The sequence below is a fragment of the Eutrema salsugineum genome, unplaced genomic scaffold (assembly GCF_000478725.1).
Source record: "Eutrema salsugineum unplaced genomic scaffold, Eutsalg1_0 scaffold_6, whole genome shotgun sequence".
NCBI classification, from domain to species: Eukaryota; Viridiplantae; Streptophyta; class Magnoliopsida; order Brassicales; family Brassicaceae; genus Eutrema; species Eutrema salsugineum.
This window is the reverse complement of record NW_006256547.1, coordinates 3,256,646-3,272,376: the sequence shown is the minus strand read 5'-3', so window position 1 is coordinate 3,272,376 and position 15,731 is coordinate 3,256,646. Positions and strand designations below refer to the sequence as shown.

The 15,731-nt window shown below is 33.9% G+C and overlaps 3 protein-coding genes across 4 annotated transcripts; all 3 read left to right on the top strand.

Annotated features, from left to right (window-relative positions):
- Positions 1-225: 225 nt before the first annotated feature.
- On the top strand, positions 226-2,237 carry LOC18013056. The gene is made up of 2 exons (XM_006394654.2): positions 226-579; positions 1,486-2,237. Exons 1-2 carry the CDS (start codon positions 418-420, stop codon positions 2,068-2,070), a joined length of 747 nt encoding a protein of 248 aa, XP_006394716.1. The 5' UTR covers positions 226-417; the 3' UTR covers positions 2,071-2,237.
- Positions 2,238-4,347: 2,110 nt separating this feature from the next.
- LOC18013055 (NAC domain-containing protein 91) lies at positions 4,348-6,939 on the top strand. 2 transcript variants are annotated; one of them, XM_024151574.1, is made up of 5 exons: positions 4,348-4,792; positions 5,205-5,485; positions 5,575-5,847; positions 5,936-6,400; positions 6,504-6,939. In XM_024151574.1, the coding sequence occupies exons 1-5, from the start codon at positions 4,627-4,629 to the stop codon at positions 6,690-6,692; spliced, it is 1,374 nt and encodes a 457-aa protein (XP_024007342.1). In that variant the 5' UTR covers positions 4,348-4,626; the 3' UTR covers positions 6,693-6,939. The 2 variants fall into 2 exon arrangements, with proteins under 2 accessions (XP_024007342.1, XP_006394715.1); XM_006394653.2 differs by having other exon boundaries at positions 5,933-6,400.
- A 5,182-nt stretch (positions 6,940-12,121) lies between these two features.
- Positions 12,122-14,605, top strand: LOC18013013 (heavy metal-associated isoprenylated plant protein 9). The gene is made up of 4 exons (XM_006394651.2): positions 12,122-12,506; positions 12,588-12,816; positions 13,039-13,305; positions 13,965-14,605. The coding sequence occupies exons 1-4, from the start codon at positions 12,486-12,488 to the stop codon at positions 14,393-14,395; spliced, it is 948 nt and encodes a 315-aa protein (XP_006394713.1). The 5' UTR covers positions 12,122-12,485; the 3' UTR covers positions 14,396-14,605.
- Positions 14,606-15,731: the final 1,126 nt, after the last annotated feature.

Below are 15,731 nucleotides of genomic sequence, written 5' to 3'. Positions count from 1 at the left end.
TAAATCTATATGTTTGGTAATAAAATCAATGTTTTAAAAGCATTGGCGACAAAAGCGAATGCCAGCCAAATGGCAAAACCGGGTCCAAACTTAACAGCTAGGGTTTGTCATTTACAAGTGGAGGAGTGTATACATAAAGGTTTGTAAATGTTGTTATATAACATACACACGTTTATACATAAAGGTTCACATCTATAAAAGGAGGTAAATAGAGTGAGAGGAAACGGCTGAGAATCCGGGGGGCACAAAACGAAATACAGAGAGAGAGAGAGAAGGGGCCGCATTAGATGCGGAAGGGTCCACGTAAGACCCGTGCTCCACTTTGATTCTGAGACTCTTTGATTCTCTCAATCTCTTCATTTCTTTTTTTGTTTTATTATTTTCTAATCGTGATTTAAGATTAAGAAAGAAAGAAAAATGGAGCGTGAGTATTTGGATTACATATTGGTGCCGTTGGGGATGGGTTTGATGGTATTCTATCATCTGTGGCTTCTCCGCCGCATCATCCACCGTCCATCTTCAACCGTCGTAGGCCTTAACGCCTTCAATCGCCGCCTTTGGGTCCAAGCCATGATGGAGGTCTTTTCCTTTTTTTCCCTTCTTATTTTTATCTGCTTTATTTTGATAGATGATTTATTTTTTTCATAGATTTCGATCTCTTCATATTTAGTAATCTGCATGAGTCGATGAACGTTTTCCCGGAAAATGAAACAATTTTTAAAAAAATTCTCCAGGAGAAGGTTTTTTTGATTCAGCTCATTGGTTATATATTGAGGGTTGGAGATAACTAATTAAGGAGAATCCCGTGCATATTACTCGCACGTCCGTGTGGATGTGTGTTTATCTCTATACGACTATACATACTATTTTTGTTACATGTTTATATATATAACGATAAATTTTTAATCAATTTGAATAAGTTGTGATAAATGATAAGTGTATGCATGTGTAGAGATTTTCCTGGGAAAGAAAATCCTGTCAACGGCTTCAGTTCCTCTTGTGTTGGAGGAATTGGAGGCTGAGAATATACATTTTTTTCTCTAAATACTGAGAATATACATTGTGCATATATATGTTTATAAATATTAATATATATGTGTCTGTATAGGCATCATGCATGCGCCTCCAACTGACAAGTAAATTTGATATATTGATACAATATTATATTGTTTGTAATTTTTTGTCGAGAGATTATTTTTCTCTTCATATGTGAACGTAATTAAATTTAAGTTCTTTACGTAACAGTAAGATTCTGGAAATTTCCCTATTAAATGAGTCTCCAAGTGTGAAAAGCTAAATGACACTGAAAAGATGCTTTGCATTTCTGGGAAAAAACAAACGGATGCTACTCTTTGAAAAAATGTTCATAAACATTTTCTTTTTTCCGTTAATATTTATATCCCTCTTTTTTGGTTTGTTTTTAGACTTATTGTCCTAGTATTAAACTACAACTAATTTATATCCTTGTGCTACAAATTAGTACAGGATTCATCAAAAAACGGTGTTTTAGCAGTTCAAACGCTAAGGAACAACATAATGGCGTCAACTCTATTGGCATCAACCGCAATAATGTTGTGTTCACTAATCGCGGTACTAATGACCAGCGGTACAGGAGAGCGATCGGTATGGTTTGTATTTGGGGACAAAAGCGACAGAGCCTTCTCGATCAAGTTCTTTGCAATCCTCGTTTGCTTCTTAGTCGCGTTTCTTCTCAACGTCCAATCAATCCGTTATTACAGCCATGCAAGCATCCTCATTAATGTCCCCTTTAAACAGCTCATGGCTGTTTCTTCGGGTGGTCATAGCCATGGTAGTCTTATGATAAACCAAGACTATGTGGCTGCAACGGTTAATCGTGGTAGCTACTTTTGGTCGCTAGGACTAAGAGCGTTCTACTTCTCATCGCCTTTGTTCCTATGGATCTTTGGTCCCATCCCGATGTTCATAACTTGTTGCGTTCTTGTTTCTTTGTTGTACTTTCTTGATTTAACGTTTGATTCCATGGAAGGTAGTGTTGGGGTCGCCGATGCGGAGGAGACTGAGATTAGAAGCTTAGCTCATAATGTGTAACAAGTAGTTGAGAGAGATTGAGGAGAGATTTGTTTTATGGAGCATACAAATCTTCTAAATTGTATTGATTTAGGTTCAATGGTAGTTGAACCGTGTCAGAGAGTTATCCTATTGCTTTTCGTTTTTTTCGGTCTAAGAGTTATGCTTAGTGAATAAAATGGTACCAGTACCAAACTTTTCAAATGTGAAATACGAATCTAACTGTCGGAAATTACTTTTATTTCTTGTAGAGAGTAGCGACCGTAAAACTGCCAAATTGATGAATTCGCTTATCAGTGTTATGAAAAATGATCCATCACGTGTTGTTTTAAAATTTTGTTTCCAGATGCTAAAGTTATGTAGATCCTCAATCAGTTTATGTTACTAGTATATAAAAAGCAACTATTCGTACTGATTAGCCAATTAGCATTAGTAGTATTACGAGATTAGCCACATTAATTGTTTTCTGGTAACCACATTAATTGTTTTCTGGTTAATTAACCACATTAATTGTTTGAGATCTCCTTAAAAGTATTTTGTAAATAGGACAAATGTTACGGATCCATAAAAAGTCAAACTATAAAATTTCATACTAGAGATACTATACAATACAAGGTACATCTAACTTCTATTCTTCTAGGAAACACCAGTATACCTAACTTCTATTCTTCTAGGAAACACCAGTAAAGATATGTAAACTTGAAATGATAAAATTTAGTAGAATACGATAAAGTTTTTCACTAAAGTTTTTTTTTTTCTGTAAATACTTTATTTTGATGCCAACATAATTTGTTATAGACATTTATTTTCTCATAACTGCCTACTATTGCAAATGCTGAAGTGAATGAATTAATTTGATTTAGTCTTTTAGAGAAATTTAAACGTTATCAGGATATACAATCAACTAATTGTTATAACTTATAAGTGATGTCAAACGTATATAGCCGCATGCAAACGCTAGCAAATGTTGATGTTTGTAAGTAGTTGGAAGAGAAGAGACCAATCACATCCTTAAATACGCAGTTGCGTCACAAGAAAATCTCAAAAGCCGGAAAATTGGACCCAGATTTGAGGAACGTTGTTCAAGAAAATATCCAAAATTGGACTTGTCCTGATTCCCAAAAAGTTTTATTTTTTGAAAAAAAGAAGGTGGATAGGGCCGGATCACTATCAGATACTTCGTTATTCAACTACTCGTAGTTTAGCTGACTTTTGTAAATTTGGACCATATAGAAATGTGCCGTAGGTGTAATTTTTTTTTTTTGGTTTTCATAGCGTTAGGTGTAATTCAATTCATAAAGGATAAGTTAATTGAACTGATTGAAAAAAATTAAAAAAAAAAAAAAACTGAAACAAAAGCTCATAACATTTTCACTTTCTTCTGGTAAGTAACAAGAAATCAAATCAAAGTCCAGAAAACAAAAAGATTAAAAAAAAAAGTATGTTCTAAAACCAAACCGTGACAAGAGATTCTTTGCTATCTTCTTTAATTCTTTGCTTTTTTTCTATCAGTTCAGTAGCCACCATGTATTTCGATGCATATTCTCAGATGAAATAGCTTCAGTTGCAGCCGCTTCAACCTTCTCTGGTGGAACTGGAACAACTACTGTCTCATCCACTTTCTCAAGTGTTGCAGTGATAGTCAATGCCTTTTCTTCGACTGGCTTTACCACTGTAGAAGAAGATTGATCTGTAGCAGCAACGCTGCTTTCTCCTCATTAAAGCAGTTCTATAGGAACAGTCTCTTGGACATTTTCAATCGAAAAGTTTTCTGATTACTCAACTTCTTCTTGGTCTTATGCATTGTTCTTCTGTACCACACCAACAAATATTGCATTATTATCAAATTGAAGTGCAAACGCAAACGCAAGCGCAAGCACTTAGGTTCGATTTTTTCAAACACTAATTTATGCATCTGTGTTTACATGTGAATTAATAAATTCAATGCCCGTTCAAACTAAAATAAAAGGATGGTTAGTTAGATGAATGAAGGATCACTACACATTTGGTTTAGTCGTTGTTGGGCCTAAACAACAAAAATCTAGTATCAAGATGGGCAGTCCACTTTTCCACTAAGAATTTGGACTATTCGACGAAGCTTCTTTTACTTCATCTACGTGTCAATATATGATTCGTTAGCTGGCATCTCTCTTTCAGACATCCTCACTTTACTTAATAATTATTTACGACTCTGCTTGAGGGGTAAAACAGGTAGTTCAATATTTCTCCCTTTACGCGTAACGAACGTGGTTCTGAGTGTATTCTGCCTTCTGGGAAAGTGGCGCGTGTATAATATCCAAATAACTTCCACGCGCTGCTTTTTCCATCCTCTCTTTGATTGATATCTCTCTGCTCTGACCAAATCGTGTCACTTCTTCATCTTCTCCACTTTACCAAATCGCATCGATTCTAGCTAGGTTTTATTTTCGTATTTGTCAAATTCTGGAATCTGGGTTTTTTGTTTCCTTCTCGATACCTTTGAATCGCATCTCTGATCCAGTTCTGGGATACTAGCCCCTTGTTCGTTTTACCTGTGAACTCGAATTCTCTCAAAGTCGCATACCTGTGAAAGAAGACATGGAAGTCTTATCGCTGGCCTCACTACCGGTGGGGTTCAGATTTAGTCCGACGGACGAGGAGTTAGTCAAATACTATCTCCGGCTTAAGATCAACGGCCACGATGACGACGTCAGAGTAATCCGTGAGGTCGATATCTGCAAATGGGAGCCATGGGATTTGCCCGGTATTCACTTTATCATTTCTCAGTCTCTCGTCTCGATTTACATATATCTCTTGTTTTTTCTCTGATCGATCTGTCATTACTTTGACATCTATTTATATTAGTCTGTGAAGCGATCAGTTACATTTTGCAATAGTATTAGCTCTATAGTCCCGGTTTCACTAACTCTTAGGCTTGATTTCACCCAAATTTGGAAGAAATTAGGCTCTTTTTCTTGTCTTGGGTACTGGAATCAGTGAATTTAGCTCTCTAGTCCCGGTTTCACTAACTCTCAGGCTTGATTTCATCCAATTTTGGAACAAATTATCAATTTTTTCTTGTCCTGGGTAGTGGAATTAGTGAATTTGAGTATGTATTGGATAATCGAGTGAAGAGTTGAAATTTTTCGTATGGTGGTGGTGGTGTTGTGTTGCAGATTTTTCTGTTGTGAAGACAACAGACTCAGAGTGGCTCTTCTTCTGTCCATTGGACCGGAAGTATCCGAGCGGAAGTAGAATGAATCGGGCCACTGTGGCTGGCTACTGGAAAGCTACTGGGAAAGATCGCAAGGTCAAATCAGGCAACACCAAGATTATAGGCGTTAAGAGGACTCTAGTCTTCTACACAGGTCGTGCTCCTAAGGGCTCACGAACCTGTTGGATTATGCACGAGTACCGTGCAACCGAGAAGGATCTTGATGGAACAAAGTCTGGCCAGGTAGAGACCAAAAATGCCACTTACTTTTTTTTTGTGTTTCGATCTTTCGAGTTTCTGATTGTGGTTTCTTGGATTTGTATTGGTTGCAGAACCCATTTGTCATATGCAAATTGTTTAAGAAGCAAGATGTTGTGAATGGAGCAGCGCCAGAGGATTTAAAGTCGAGTGAAGTCGAACCAGCAGTCTCGTCTCCAGCTGTTGTGGACGAGATGAAGTCCGAGGTTGAACTGTCTGAGGTATCTCTGGTTTTCCCTAAAACCGACGACGACGATGCAAAGCCTTCAGACAACGGGGAATCTTCTCTTGTAGTCTCCGGTGAATGTCATAGTGAAAACTCTGCCCCTGAAGTTACAACCACCGAGGTAAGGATGAACAAAATCCAATCTTTTCATTACAGGAGGCGAGTACACTGCTATGTAGACTAACAAAACTTTATTTTTTAATCAGCAGCTTGACCATATCGATTGGCAGTCATATCTGGAGTTGGAGTCCCTGGATTGCAATCTGTACTCTCCGTTGCACTCTCAGGTGCAATCAGAGCTTGGTTTTCAGTCTGGTTCAAACGACTTGTTCAGTAACCAGAGTGTGGCTCACATTCAGACTCAGTACGGCACAAACGACGCCGACGAAATGATGTTCGAGCTCTTGGAATCGGCTCTTGAGATTCCCTATGAGTTTCCAGAGACGAAACATTTAGCTCTACCGACGCTTGAACAAAGTACATATGAGCCACAGAATCCTGTCAACATATGCAACATGATCAATGATGTATCTGGAACAGGAATCAAGATTAGGGCACGACGGACACAGGCCCCGGGTTGTGCTGAGCAGTTTGTAATGCAGGGAGATGCCTCAAGAAGGCTGCGTCTTCAGGTTAACCATAACAGTCAGAAGCCAGAAACTGTCAAGAAAGAGGTAGGGAAGAAGTTTGTTGTTTTCATATATGTTCAAATAAGAACCCTTGAAAATGCATAATAATTTCTAGCCTTTGGTCTCGGACGCGATGAAATGGTTACAGGTGATGGACACAGCAAGAGAAACTATAACGAAAGGGTGTGGAAATTTCATGAGATGGAATAGCAGGAGCGGTTTCATATTCAAGAAGATTGCAGCTATGGGATGTTCATACAAAGGGCTTTTCAGCGCGGGCGTTGTAGCGGTTGTCTTTGCAATGTCGGTTTGCTGTCTAACCGCAAAATTCCGCTGAAGCTTTGTGTTTTTCAGTCAAATTCATGGTGATGAGAATAAAGGAAGAAGGTGGTTTTACGGGTTGAGAGCACGGATTTGTGTATAAAATAGGGGTTTGGCCGGGTTCTTCATCTCTCCTTCTTCTTCTTCTTGTTGTTGTTCGCTTAAGCTTAACTAAGACTGGTTTAGGAGGTAGTAGTTAACTTGTATTGCTCATAGTTTACAGTTCGTATGTGTTTAAGATCATCTAAAAGGACTCTTAGAGATTTCTTTGTTTCGAATTCTATTTTTGTGTTGGTAATATATATCTTTTTTTGGGTCAAAATTGTGTTGGTAATATATTATTTGTGATGCTAATAATATACTTCATCTGGATTTATTTAGTTGTCGTTTTAAGGTTACGTATTTAATTAATATTAATTGTATTAGTTTTTTAATATAAAAACATTATTAATTATCTATTTAAACACAATTCAACCAATAATAAAATAAATTGCATAATAAAAATAATCTTAAAAAATAAAATCCTAATAAATGTTGCATTTGATAACTGAAAACGACAACTAATTTAAAACAAATAAAATTTTTTAAAACGACAATTAATAAAAAACGGAGAGAGTATTCTATAATTCAACCTGCAATCTAATAGAATTAAAAAAATCCACATCTTGTAAAATAAATAATAGTTTGGGAAAATATATTATATCAAATAAATTAGGATTTATCCATCGCTATGGTGAGAGATGACTTGGAAAGAATCTTAACTAGAACTTTCAACTTCAAGTCTCTACTTCTACAACATAACTAGAGGAGAACTCTCGGTATTTCAATTGTATTTAACTACAACAACTCCTTCGAATAATTTTTCTTCAAAAAAAACAAAACCCCTTCTAATATTCCCTTTTTCCTTCTAATATACTTTTTTGGAGAAATCCTAATACTTAAACATCGAATATATGTATGTACATTCGAATCTTAACGCTATTGCAGTTGGACTCATGTCACCACATGCGATGCACCGAACACCAACTAACTTTATCCCAACTATTTTTAGAATTCACGTATCATGTTATTTAATTCATTTAATATTCCGATTATATAATGACTAAAATAGGCGACGACACCTTTAAAGCGTAATATTACAATAGTGGATATGAATGACTCGATGCTCGAAAACAAACATTAGATAAAACTAAAGTCTATATTTTGGTCAAACAAAGGTATATTTAACGTCTATTTATTCAAAAAATATTTTTGCATTTAAAAGTAAATCAGTTATACCATATAGACTAGTTATTACTTCTTTTTTTTGTTATACAGTGCTTTATAGTTATTACCTATTGATATTAGCTTAGCAATATGGCTTTTGTTTTTGACTTTTTTAGATATCTTTTGAAACAGATTAACGTCGCATGTTGCAGGTAAGTATAAAAGGAAAATCATATTATTTCCAGAAAATGTTTCAATAACTTATCTTTATATATCATTTATCAGCTTTGACAAAAGAATAGATATATCATTTCTCAGCAAATATAACCCAAGAAAAAAAAACAGAAAAGCCTTCAAGGTTTTTGTTACGTCACAATATCTGAATAATTTTGAAATAAACAACCCATCCAACAATGAGTTTTTTCTTTAGGTCTCGACTAAAACAATAGCGGAAACAGAAAGTATATCGTCTAAAGCATACTATCAAAACGATCGGATCAAAGTATTCGGACTTGAAAGTTCAGTTATAGCCTTATAGGTATACAAGAAAGTTATGTCCAGATTCGCAGTTTCAAAGAAAAACTTAACTAAACTTTAGTCATAATCCGTAGTCATAATCTCAAGTTCTCAACCAACTTACCAAAACTTCTTGGCAAAAGTTAGTTTGCGGCATACAATAAAACGTATAAATTAGTGTAGACACAAGATATATACCTGTAATTTTTGGTATATTTGCAAATATCTAATTTATATTGCTTAATCATTAATACTTATTGTTTGAAAACATATACAAAACGAGTACCAAATATATTTATGTCTATTCTACTAATGCAGAGTATTTTTATTCAAAAATTTGTAATTCTAAACATTTCTAGAAATTCTTGCCAAACCCACCAAGAAATATGGAGATATGCGTATATTTGTTGAATCAGATCTACATGTATATAGACTTTAAAAGATGCATACATAGACAGGCACAGAAATGTATGCATGAGGCATAAGCATGTTGTTGTAGTAGAAGCTGAGTCAGTTCCAGGTGTCTGGTCACATGTAAACATAAACCTTAACTGTTTACCTTTTTAAAAATATGTAGATAATAAATAAATTAGATGACCTCACATTTCACCAATGCCATCTCCATTAAATCCTTTTTCCTTAACAAAAAGTCAAAAACTATGTTATACAACGTTAAATCGGTACATTCGAACAGAATCTTAACTCTTTAGAAAAAACAAAAAAACTTTAACGTATAGACGTAAAGTGAGACCTCTAACTATAAATACAGTAAAAACTTTTTAAATTAATAATGTTAAAACTTTTAAGTTTTATTAATTTAATGAATTATTAACTTATAAAGAGACTAATTTGGTTAAAATTTAAATTATAAATATAGTTAACTTAAAAAATTGAAATGTTAAAATAGAAGGTGAATATGAACCAAGTTAAATTCTTAAAATGTTGTATAGAAGTTATAATCAACATCTATTAACAATTTCCAACAACTATAATATTTTAAATTATCTATACATAATGGCCAATCTATAATCCGGGTTTTGACTCAAATTTGATCAGTTATATTCTTAATCAGGTATCTACTTTGACAAATATAATTATAACTAATAAAAATAGTTATAAGTTATATTTAGTACTCCTTTAATATACTTTAATATAACATGGATTAAAACTTCTCAACTACATACATTAATCTGAGTGAATTCTCTTAATACTTTAATATACTTCTTTTTTTTTACTTAAATGTAAAATTATTTCAACCAAAACAATAAGTTATAATGGAATGTAACGTTTTAATTTTTTTTTTTGAAAGAGATGAAACTAATAGCTAAATATATCAAATTGCAAATTTCATGTCGAGGTCTACCATGTACCATTTTTTTAGCATTTACTTTATCTTAGTGGTTAGACTCAAAATGGGATCACTTTAATTTCTAATTATGTTAATCTAACTGTATCGCTTATTATATTATCTTAGATAACCAAAATATGTGTATCTATATTTTAAAAATTTATTATATCAAACAGGGCACAGGTGATGCATACACATTGATTTAGGTGTGTAACCTAAAGTGCATATGTGATATGAAGATGACTAGTCGATTAGATGAGGTTCCAAAGATTTTTTCATCAGCGACGCTCCATTTTTATTTTTAAAGAACGACGTTCCATGTTGCGTATTAATTAGTTCAAATTAAAAAAGTGTATTCACATCCAAGTTATATATTTATGTAATTAGACAATATATGATGTCTCCATCATTACCGAAAAGTCATGTTCTAAAACTTCTGGCTAGTTTGTGACCCCAAAACTGTCAATATATAACGCATCCGTAATTAATTCAATAACTTCTCTTAATCACGTGAACTAACATTCGTCGAATAATTGAGTACAACAATCTGCTTCTTAGTCTACAAAATCTGTCTTAACTGCCAAAAAAAATATACAAATGATCTCTCGTTTGTCCAAATTTAAATAAAGCATCCCACGTGGTTTTCTACTTTGATACTTTCCACCTTGCCAAAAGTTTTTACAAGTTTTTTAAACCACAAATAATTTTAGCAGTTCTTTTTCAAATTTTGTTGTGCACCCCACGTTGAATCCATCCCCAAAATCTGCTTTTTAAGAAATATGTTTGCTACTTATCTTAATTTTTTGTGAAATATGAAACACATTTTATGACGTTTCTACTGATTAGATTGTTCTTAGTATCGAGAATACAATTAACCGAACTTGTGGGTAAAGGATTGTGATGCTTCTTCTAAAAGGAAATAAATCAAATCACTATATCCGCTTTAACGAACGAAAAATATGTAAACTATTTAATAGTTTCATACAATTAATAAAACTACAGTTTGATTTGTCTTTTCTAACCAATTTGAAAAATATTTGGACCAAGGAGAAATTAAATATGACAACATATTATCTGTAATTTACCTTTGCGTTTGCATTTACCCTATAAGATGTTATAAAAATTACATTTTCCAAATGAATTCACCTATGTTTAATTTTTTTTTAGAAAGTGTTTACATAAATGCATACGTTAATTTCCTGTATTTATTTAGCGGTTACTATTTTTACAGCAAAAATATATATGAAAATATGGTAATTAAAATAAAATCTAAAGGAAAATGTTTCATATGTAAAGGCAAACACAATGTTCCAAAGTTAAAAATATAGTAGTAAAGACAAACAAGAAAATCTGTGTTTGAAATAATCAAGGACTAAATATGTGAAACAAACAACTGATTCATATCTTGTTCAAATATGAATCAAAGGTCCACGGTAAATAGAAAAATTTATAAAAAGGAACAGAAAAATAAACATATATAAATGAAATTTTTCATTTTGGAAAAAAAAGTTCCACGATAAAAATGATTAAATATATAAAGTAAAGTTTTTATATAAAATATAACAGAATCCAAAAAAATATAGAGGAAGACTTATTTATGTGATCAAGAAAGTCGGTGAGTATGATGCAAAGCATTGTCCTTTCCGATGCCAAATATATTATCTCATGATTCCGTTCCTACGTATATTTTCCTCTTTATCAAGAATATACCTTTCTCCCATGAAAAAAAAATACAACAGAGGGATTCAGGAATCAAGAGAAGGAATTTGCTAAGAATCCATTGTTGTATTAGGATATAATATGTATGTGGTTCGTTTGTGCATCCATGTAGATGATGATGCTCGTTATATCAAACTTAAAACTGAGCTCGGATGTCGATGAGGTATAAGAAACTAGATTTTCATGCCAAAAAGTGTGAGCCTGTAAAAAAATAAAAGACGGAATATCTTTGCAAAAATCATTCTTTATAAATTGAAAAGATATGCCATCAATTTAGAAAAAAATCTAATTTACACTCAAATAGCTCCATTTTAATTTTACGTTGAATTGCATGTTCTTTTGGTCATTTTGTTATAAATTTCAAAGCATAAATTTTAGATCTATGGGGAAAAAAACAAATTATAATAAAAAAATTAATAAGATTATATTTTATTTCAAAAACCTAACTAAAAAAACTGAACCAACATATATAGTGAACTTTTTAATGTATGAATTCATTCGTCCATGCGTCGAAACAAACCGGCCATAATTCAATAATTAATACGATATGACTATACAAAATCATTTAGCGATATATCACCGGTAAATGATAAAGTACAGCCACATTCTATGTCTATAAAACGTACCAACCTCGGGCCATCTTGTTCCCGACCCTCTTAAGAAAATGGTAATTAAAAAAAAACGAAAATAAGTTGTTTGTAAAAAACTTTTAAAACATAATTGATGGTGAGAATAAATCTATATATAAGGTACAAGGGTGAAGGGGTGTGTCTCTACATATGTTGGATGATTAATTCTCAGCCATGTGCTATGGAATCAACCTCTTATGCTTTATGTTCTGTTAGCTCCTACCTTATACTATAACTTTAATTATTCATCAATAATTCAATTCCCTCCTTCGTCTTTTTATATTTGAGTGTTTCGTATAAATACTCTCCCTCTTCACACTAATCCTTCATAACATCTCTCTCTTCTTCGTTTCATGCATTTATAATCTTCCTATAACCACTGATTCTAAACATGGGAGAAGAAGTGAAACCAGTAAGACTCAAAGTTCCAATACAATATTTTAGTTTGCAACAAAAATACCTATTTATCATTAATTGATGTTTTCATTATTAGGAAGCAAAGGAAGTAGCCTCCGTACCAGAAGCCGTCCCAGAGCCTGCCTCGGCGGAGAAGAATCAGAAGAATGATGACGTGGCGGAGGAGAAGAAAGGGGCGTCTGAGGAGGAGAAACCAACAGTGGAGGAGGAGCCGCCGCCACCGCCTCCGCCATTCATACTCTACGTCGACTTGCATTGTGTAGGGTGTGCTAAGAAGATTGAAAGATCTATTCTAAAAATTAGAGGTAAACAAATAAATATATATATATATATATATATAATAATTAGTTTCGGTTAAAGAATTAATTATTATAAAAAAAACTTCAGTTTAATTTATTATGAAAACCAACAGCTTTATTCTCAAAATCCCAACGACCATATATAAAAATGATTTCAAACTAAATATTATTCAAAGTACCTAAATATTATTGTATAAAGCTCCATAAGAGAAGTAAATAATTGTGTAGGTGTGGAAGAAGTGGCGATGGACATGAGTGAGAACCAAGTGACGATAAAGGGAGTGTTGGATCCACAAGCAGTGTGCAACAAAATCAAGAAGAAGACTAAAAGAATGGCAAAAGTCCTCTCGCCGCTTCCGGCCGCCGAGGGAGAGCCTCTGCCGCCGATCATAACCTCTCAGGTCTCCGGCCTCATGACCACTGTTGAGCTCGACGTAAACATGCACTGCCAAGCTTGTGCTGACCAGCTTAAGAAGAAGATTCTCAAAATGAGAGGTACATTTAGATTTGCTTGATCAAGCCAAAACAAAAATACTATTTTTTCATATAAAAATGTTAAAAATGGGTAAATCCAAAAATATTTTGGTTATATTGATAAGTATTTTTTTTGTTTGTAGTTAGTTGTTTTGAATGAATGGCATACCTAAACATAATCATACAAAATGTCTTTTATATTGATTTTACCCACCGACCACCGTTAAAACATATGTACCCATATCAAAATTCTATATCATTCTGTATAGACTCTCTTAATTTTCATGTCCTGTGTCACTTTGAAAATCATTATCTTGTTATGAATCACGTGCACTACGATTATTTCATAAGTGCACAAGCATATTTTGTTTAAGCTAAAGTTTGTTGAAGACATTTAATTGATTGGTTTTTTGGATTATTTCATAAGTGCACAAGCATATTGGTCAGAAGTTTTGGATTTTTGATTGGTTTCTAGGATTTAATCTGATTTATTTAATATATAAGGTATAATATATTTTTCTTAGTTTATAGTAAAATGATTTTGAGAGGAAAAGTTAACTCCTAAAAATGGGAATTTATATGTGGCGACGCGGTTCTATTATATTCTTTGGTATATTGTACTATAAAGTTTTTATTGATGTAACGTTAGGACTTTTAGACTGACTAATATTGTTGCTTAGGGGTCCAAACAACTGTGACGGAATACACCACCGGAAAAGTAATAGTGACGGGGACGATGGACGAAGAGAAACTGGTGGATTACGTCTACCGTCGAACCAAAAAGCAGGCCCGAATCGTACCCCAACCCGACCCGGAACCTGAAAAACCGGCGGCGGAGGAAGAGAAGAAGGAGGAGAACGGTGAACCTGAAGGCGATGATGAAAAACCCGCAGAAACTGCAGGAGAGGAAGATCAAAAAGAGGCCGGAGAGGAAAAGAAAGAGGACGGTGGCGAGCAAGAAGAGGCGGCAAAGGAGGAGATGGCTGTGGCGGCGGAAGAGGAAGGGATGAAGAGGATGATGTATTATTATCAGCCTTTATACGTCATCGAAAGGGTTCCTCCGCCGCAGCTTTTCAGTGACGAGAACCCTAACGCTTGTTGCATTTCTTAGTTTGGTTTCGTATTGTCTACGGAACATATATGTAATTAGGGGAATTACGTAAGAAAAATGAAGAAAACGAAAAGAAAGAAAATAGGTAACGATGCAGAAAAACAAAAAAAAATGTGTAAACTATATATTTTTTTATATACATATTATTGGTGGTGGGTATGTTTATTTATCGATGGATACCTTACGATTTGGTATATACGTAATCACAACTGAAAAAACGATCCATACGGAATCATATTCATGTAAGCATATACGTAGATATGTGTGTATATAGTCTCGAATTTGTTTTGTATATTCTTTAGAGAGACAGGAGAATCTAGTGGGAATGGGAGATCCGTGTGGGTCGCACATGGTTTGCTCCTTTATTTTTTTTATTTTTTTCTGATGCTACGTCAATCTCCATTTCTCGGACGTGGCAGCTTTTCCAGCCTACCCTGTCTATTTTTTTCTCAACCTCTCAAATTTCTTTTAAGGTTTTAATTTCTTTTTCAAAAAGAACTTAATAGGTTCGAGTCGACCAACAAGAAAAAGAGAACTTTAGATGTTAGAAAAAGAAGAACTTAACAGTACTTCTATACATTGATAAAAAGTTTGTTTGAAAATCTTTATCCCATCGATAAGAGGTGTATGATGTTGATAGTTTAAAAAATGGGTGGATATCGTTGTACCATTGTAACTTAATTTTTATCGAAAGCCAAATTGTCATCAGTTTTTACTTTTTACACCATTATGTATCACTCAACCAAACATAAAATGTTCAAAGTTTATCAATAAAATTTCGAATTTGGAGGTCATTCTGATTATCTTTATGTCAGAAAAAAAAAATTACAATAATTCTAAGAAATAAATTGTGAGATTGATTCTTTGGGAAACGGCATTTGATTTGGTTATGCACTTGCTAACCGGAGACGCGTATCGACTATCGATGACGTGATGATTATATGAGCTGGGCCGTGGATGACAAGCCCACGAGAGAATTAAGCTGGTCCAATGACAACTTTTGGGCTAGAGACAGAGCGAGTGATTCCTCCTATGTTAGTTATATTTTTTGTGAACTTCCCACGTAATCAAAGCACATCAGCTTCTCACAGTGAATGATGCAAAGGCGAGTCTCGCTCATGTACTTAAGATTACTCATTACGATTACTCATTATGATTTCGAAAAATCTTAAAGTTCTCGTCATCTACATGACCTCTTCTCACTGACGCATTAAAAACTCTATTTGACCTCAATTTTGTTTGTTACTCTGCTTAACAATAGTAAGGTTGGAAACTACTAAAAAAAAAGGTTCAGAACTACTGTTGCGGCCGATGAGGACGGTTGAATATATATAAC

Bases quoted from the DNA above. Each gene is read 5' to 3' on its own strand.
- LOC18013056 (XM_006394654.2), top strand. From the start codon at position 418: ATGGAGCGTGAGTATTTGGATTACATATTGGTGCCGTTGGGGATGGGT. The intron at 580-1,485 runs GTCTTTTCCTTT...AAATTAGTACAG, and splicing joins GGGTCCAAGCCATGATGGAG to GATTCATCAAAAAACGGTGT.
- LOC18013055 (XM_006394653.2), top strand. From the start codon at position 4,627: ATGGAAGTCTTATCGCTGGCCTCACTACCGGTGGGGTTCAGATTTAGT. The intron at 4,793-5,204 runs GTATTCACTTTA...GTTGTGTTGCAG, and splicing joins GGAGCCATGGGATTTGCCCG to ATTTTTCTGTTGTGAAGACA. The intron at 5,486-5,574 runs GTAGAGACCAAA...TATTGGTTGCAG, and splicing joins ATGGAACAAAGTCTGGCCAG to AACCCATTTGTCATATGCAA.
- LOC18013013 (XM_006394651.2), top strand. From the start codon at position 12,486: ATGGGAGAAGAAGTGAAACCA. The intron at 12,817-13,038 runs GTAAACAAATAA...ATAATTGTGTAG, and splicing joins ATCTATTCTAAAAATTAGAG to GTGTGGAAGAAGTGGCGATG. The intron at 13,306-13,964 runs GTACATTTAGAT...ATTGTTGCTTAG, and splicing joins GAAGATTCTCAAAATGAGAG to GGGTCCAAACAACTGTGACG.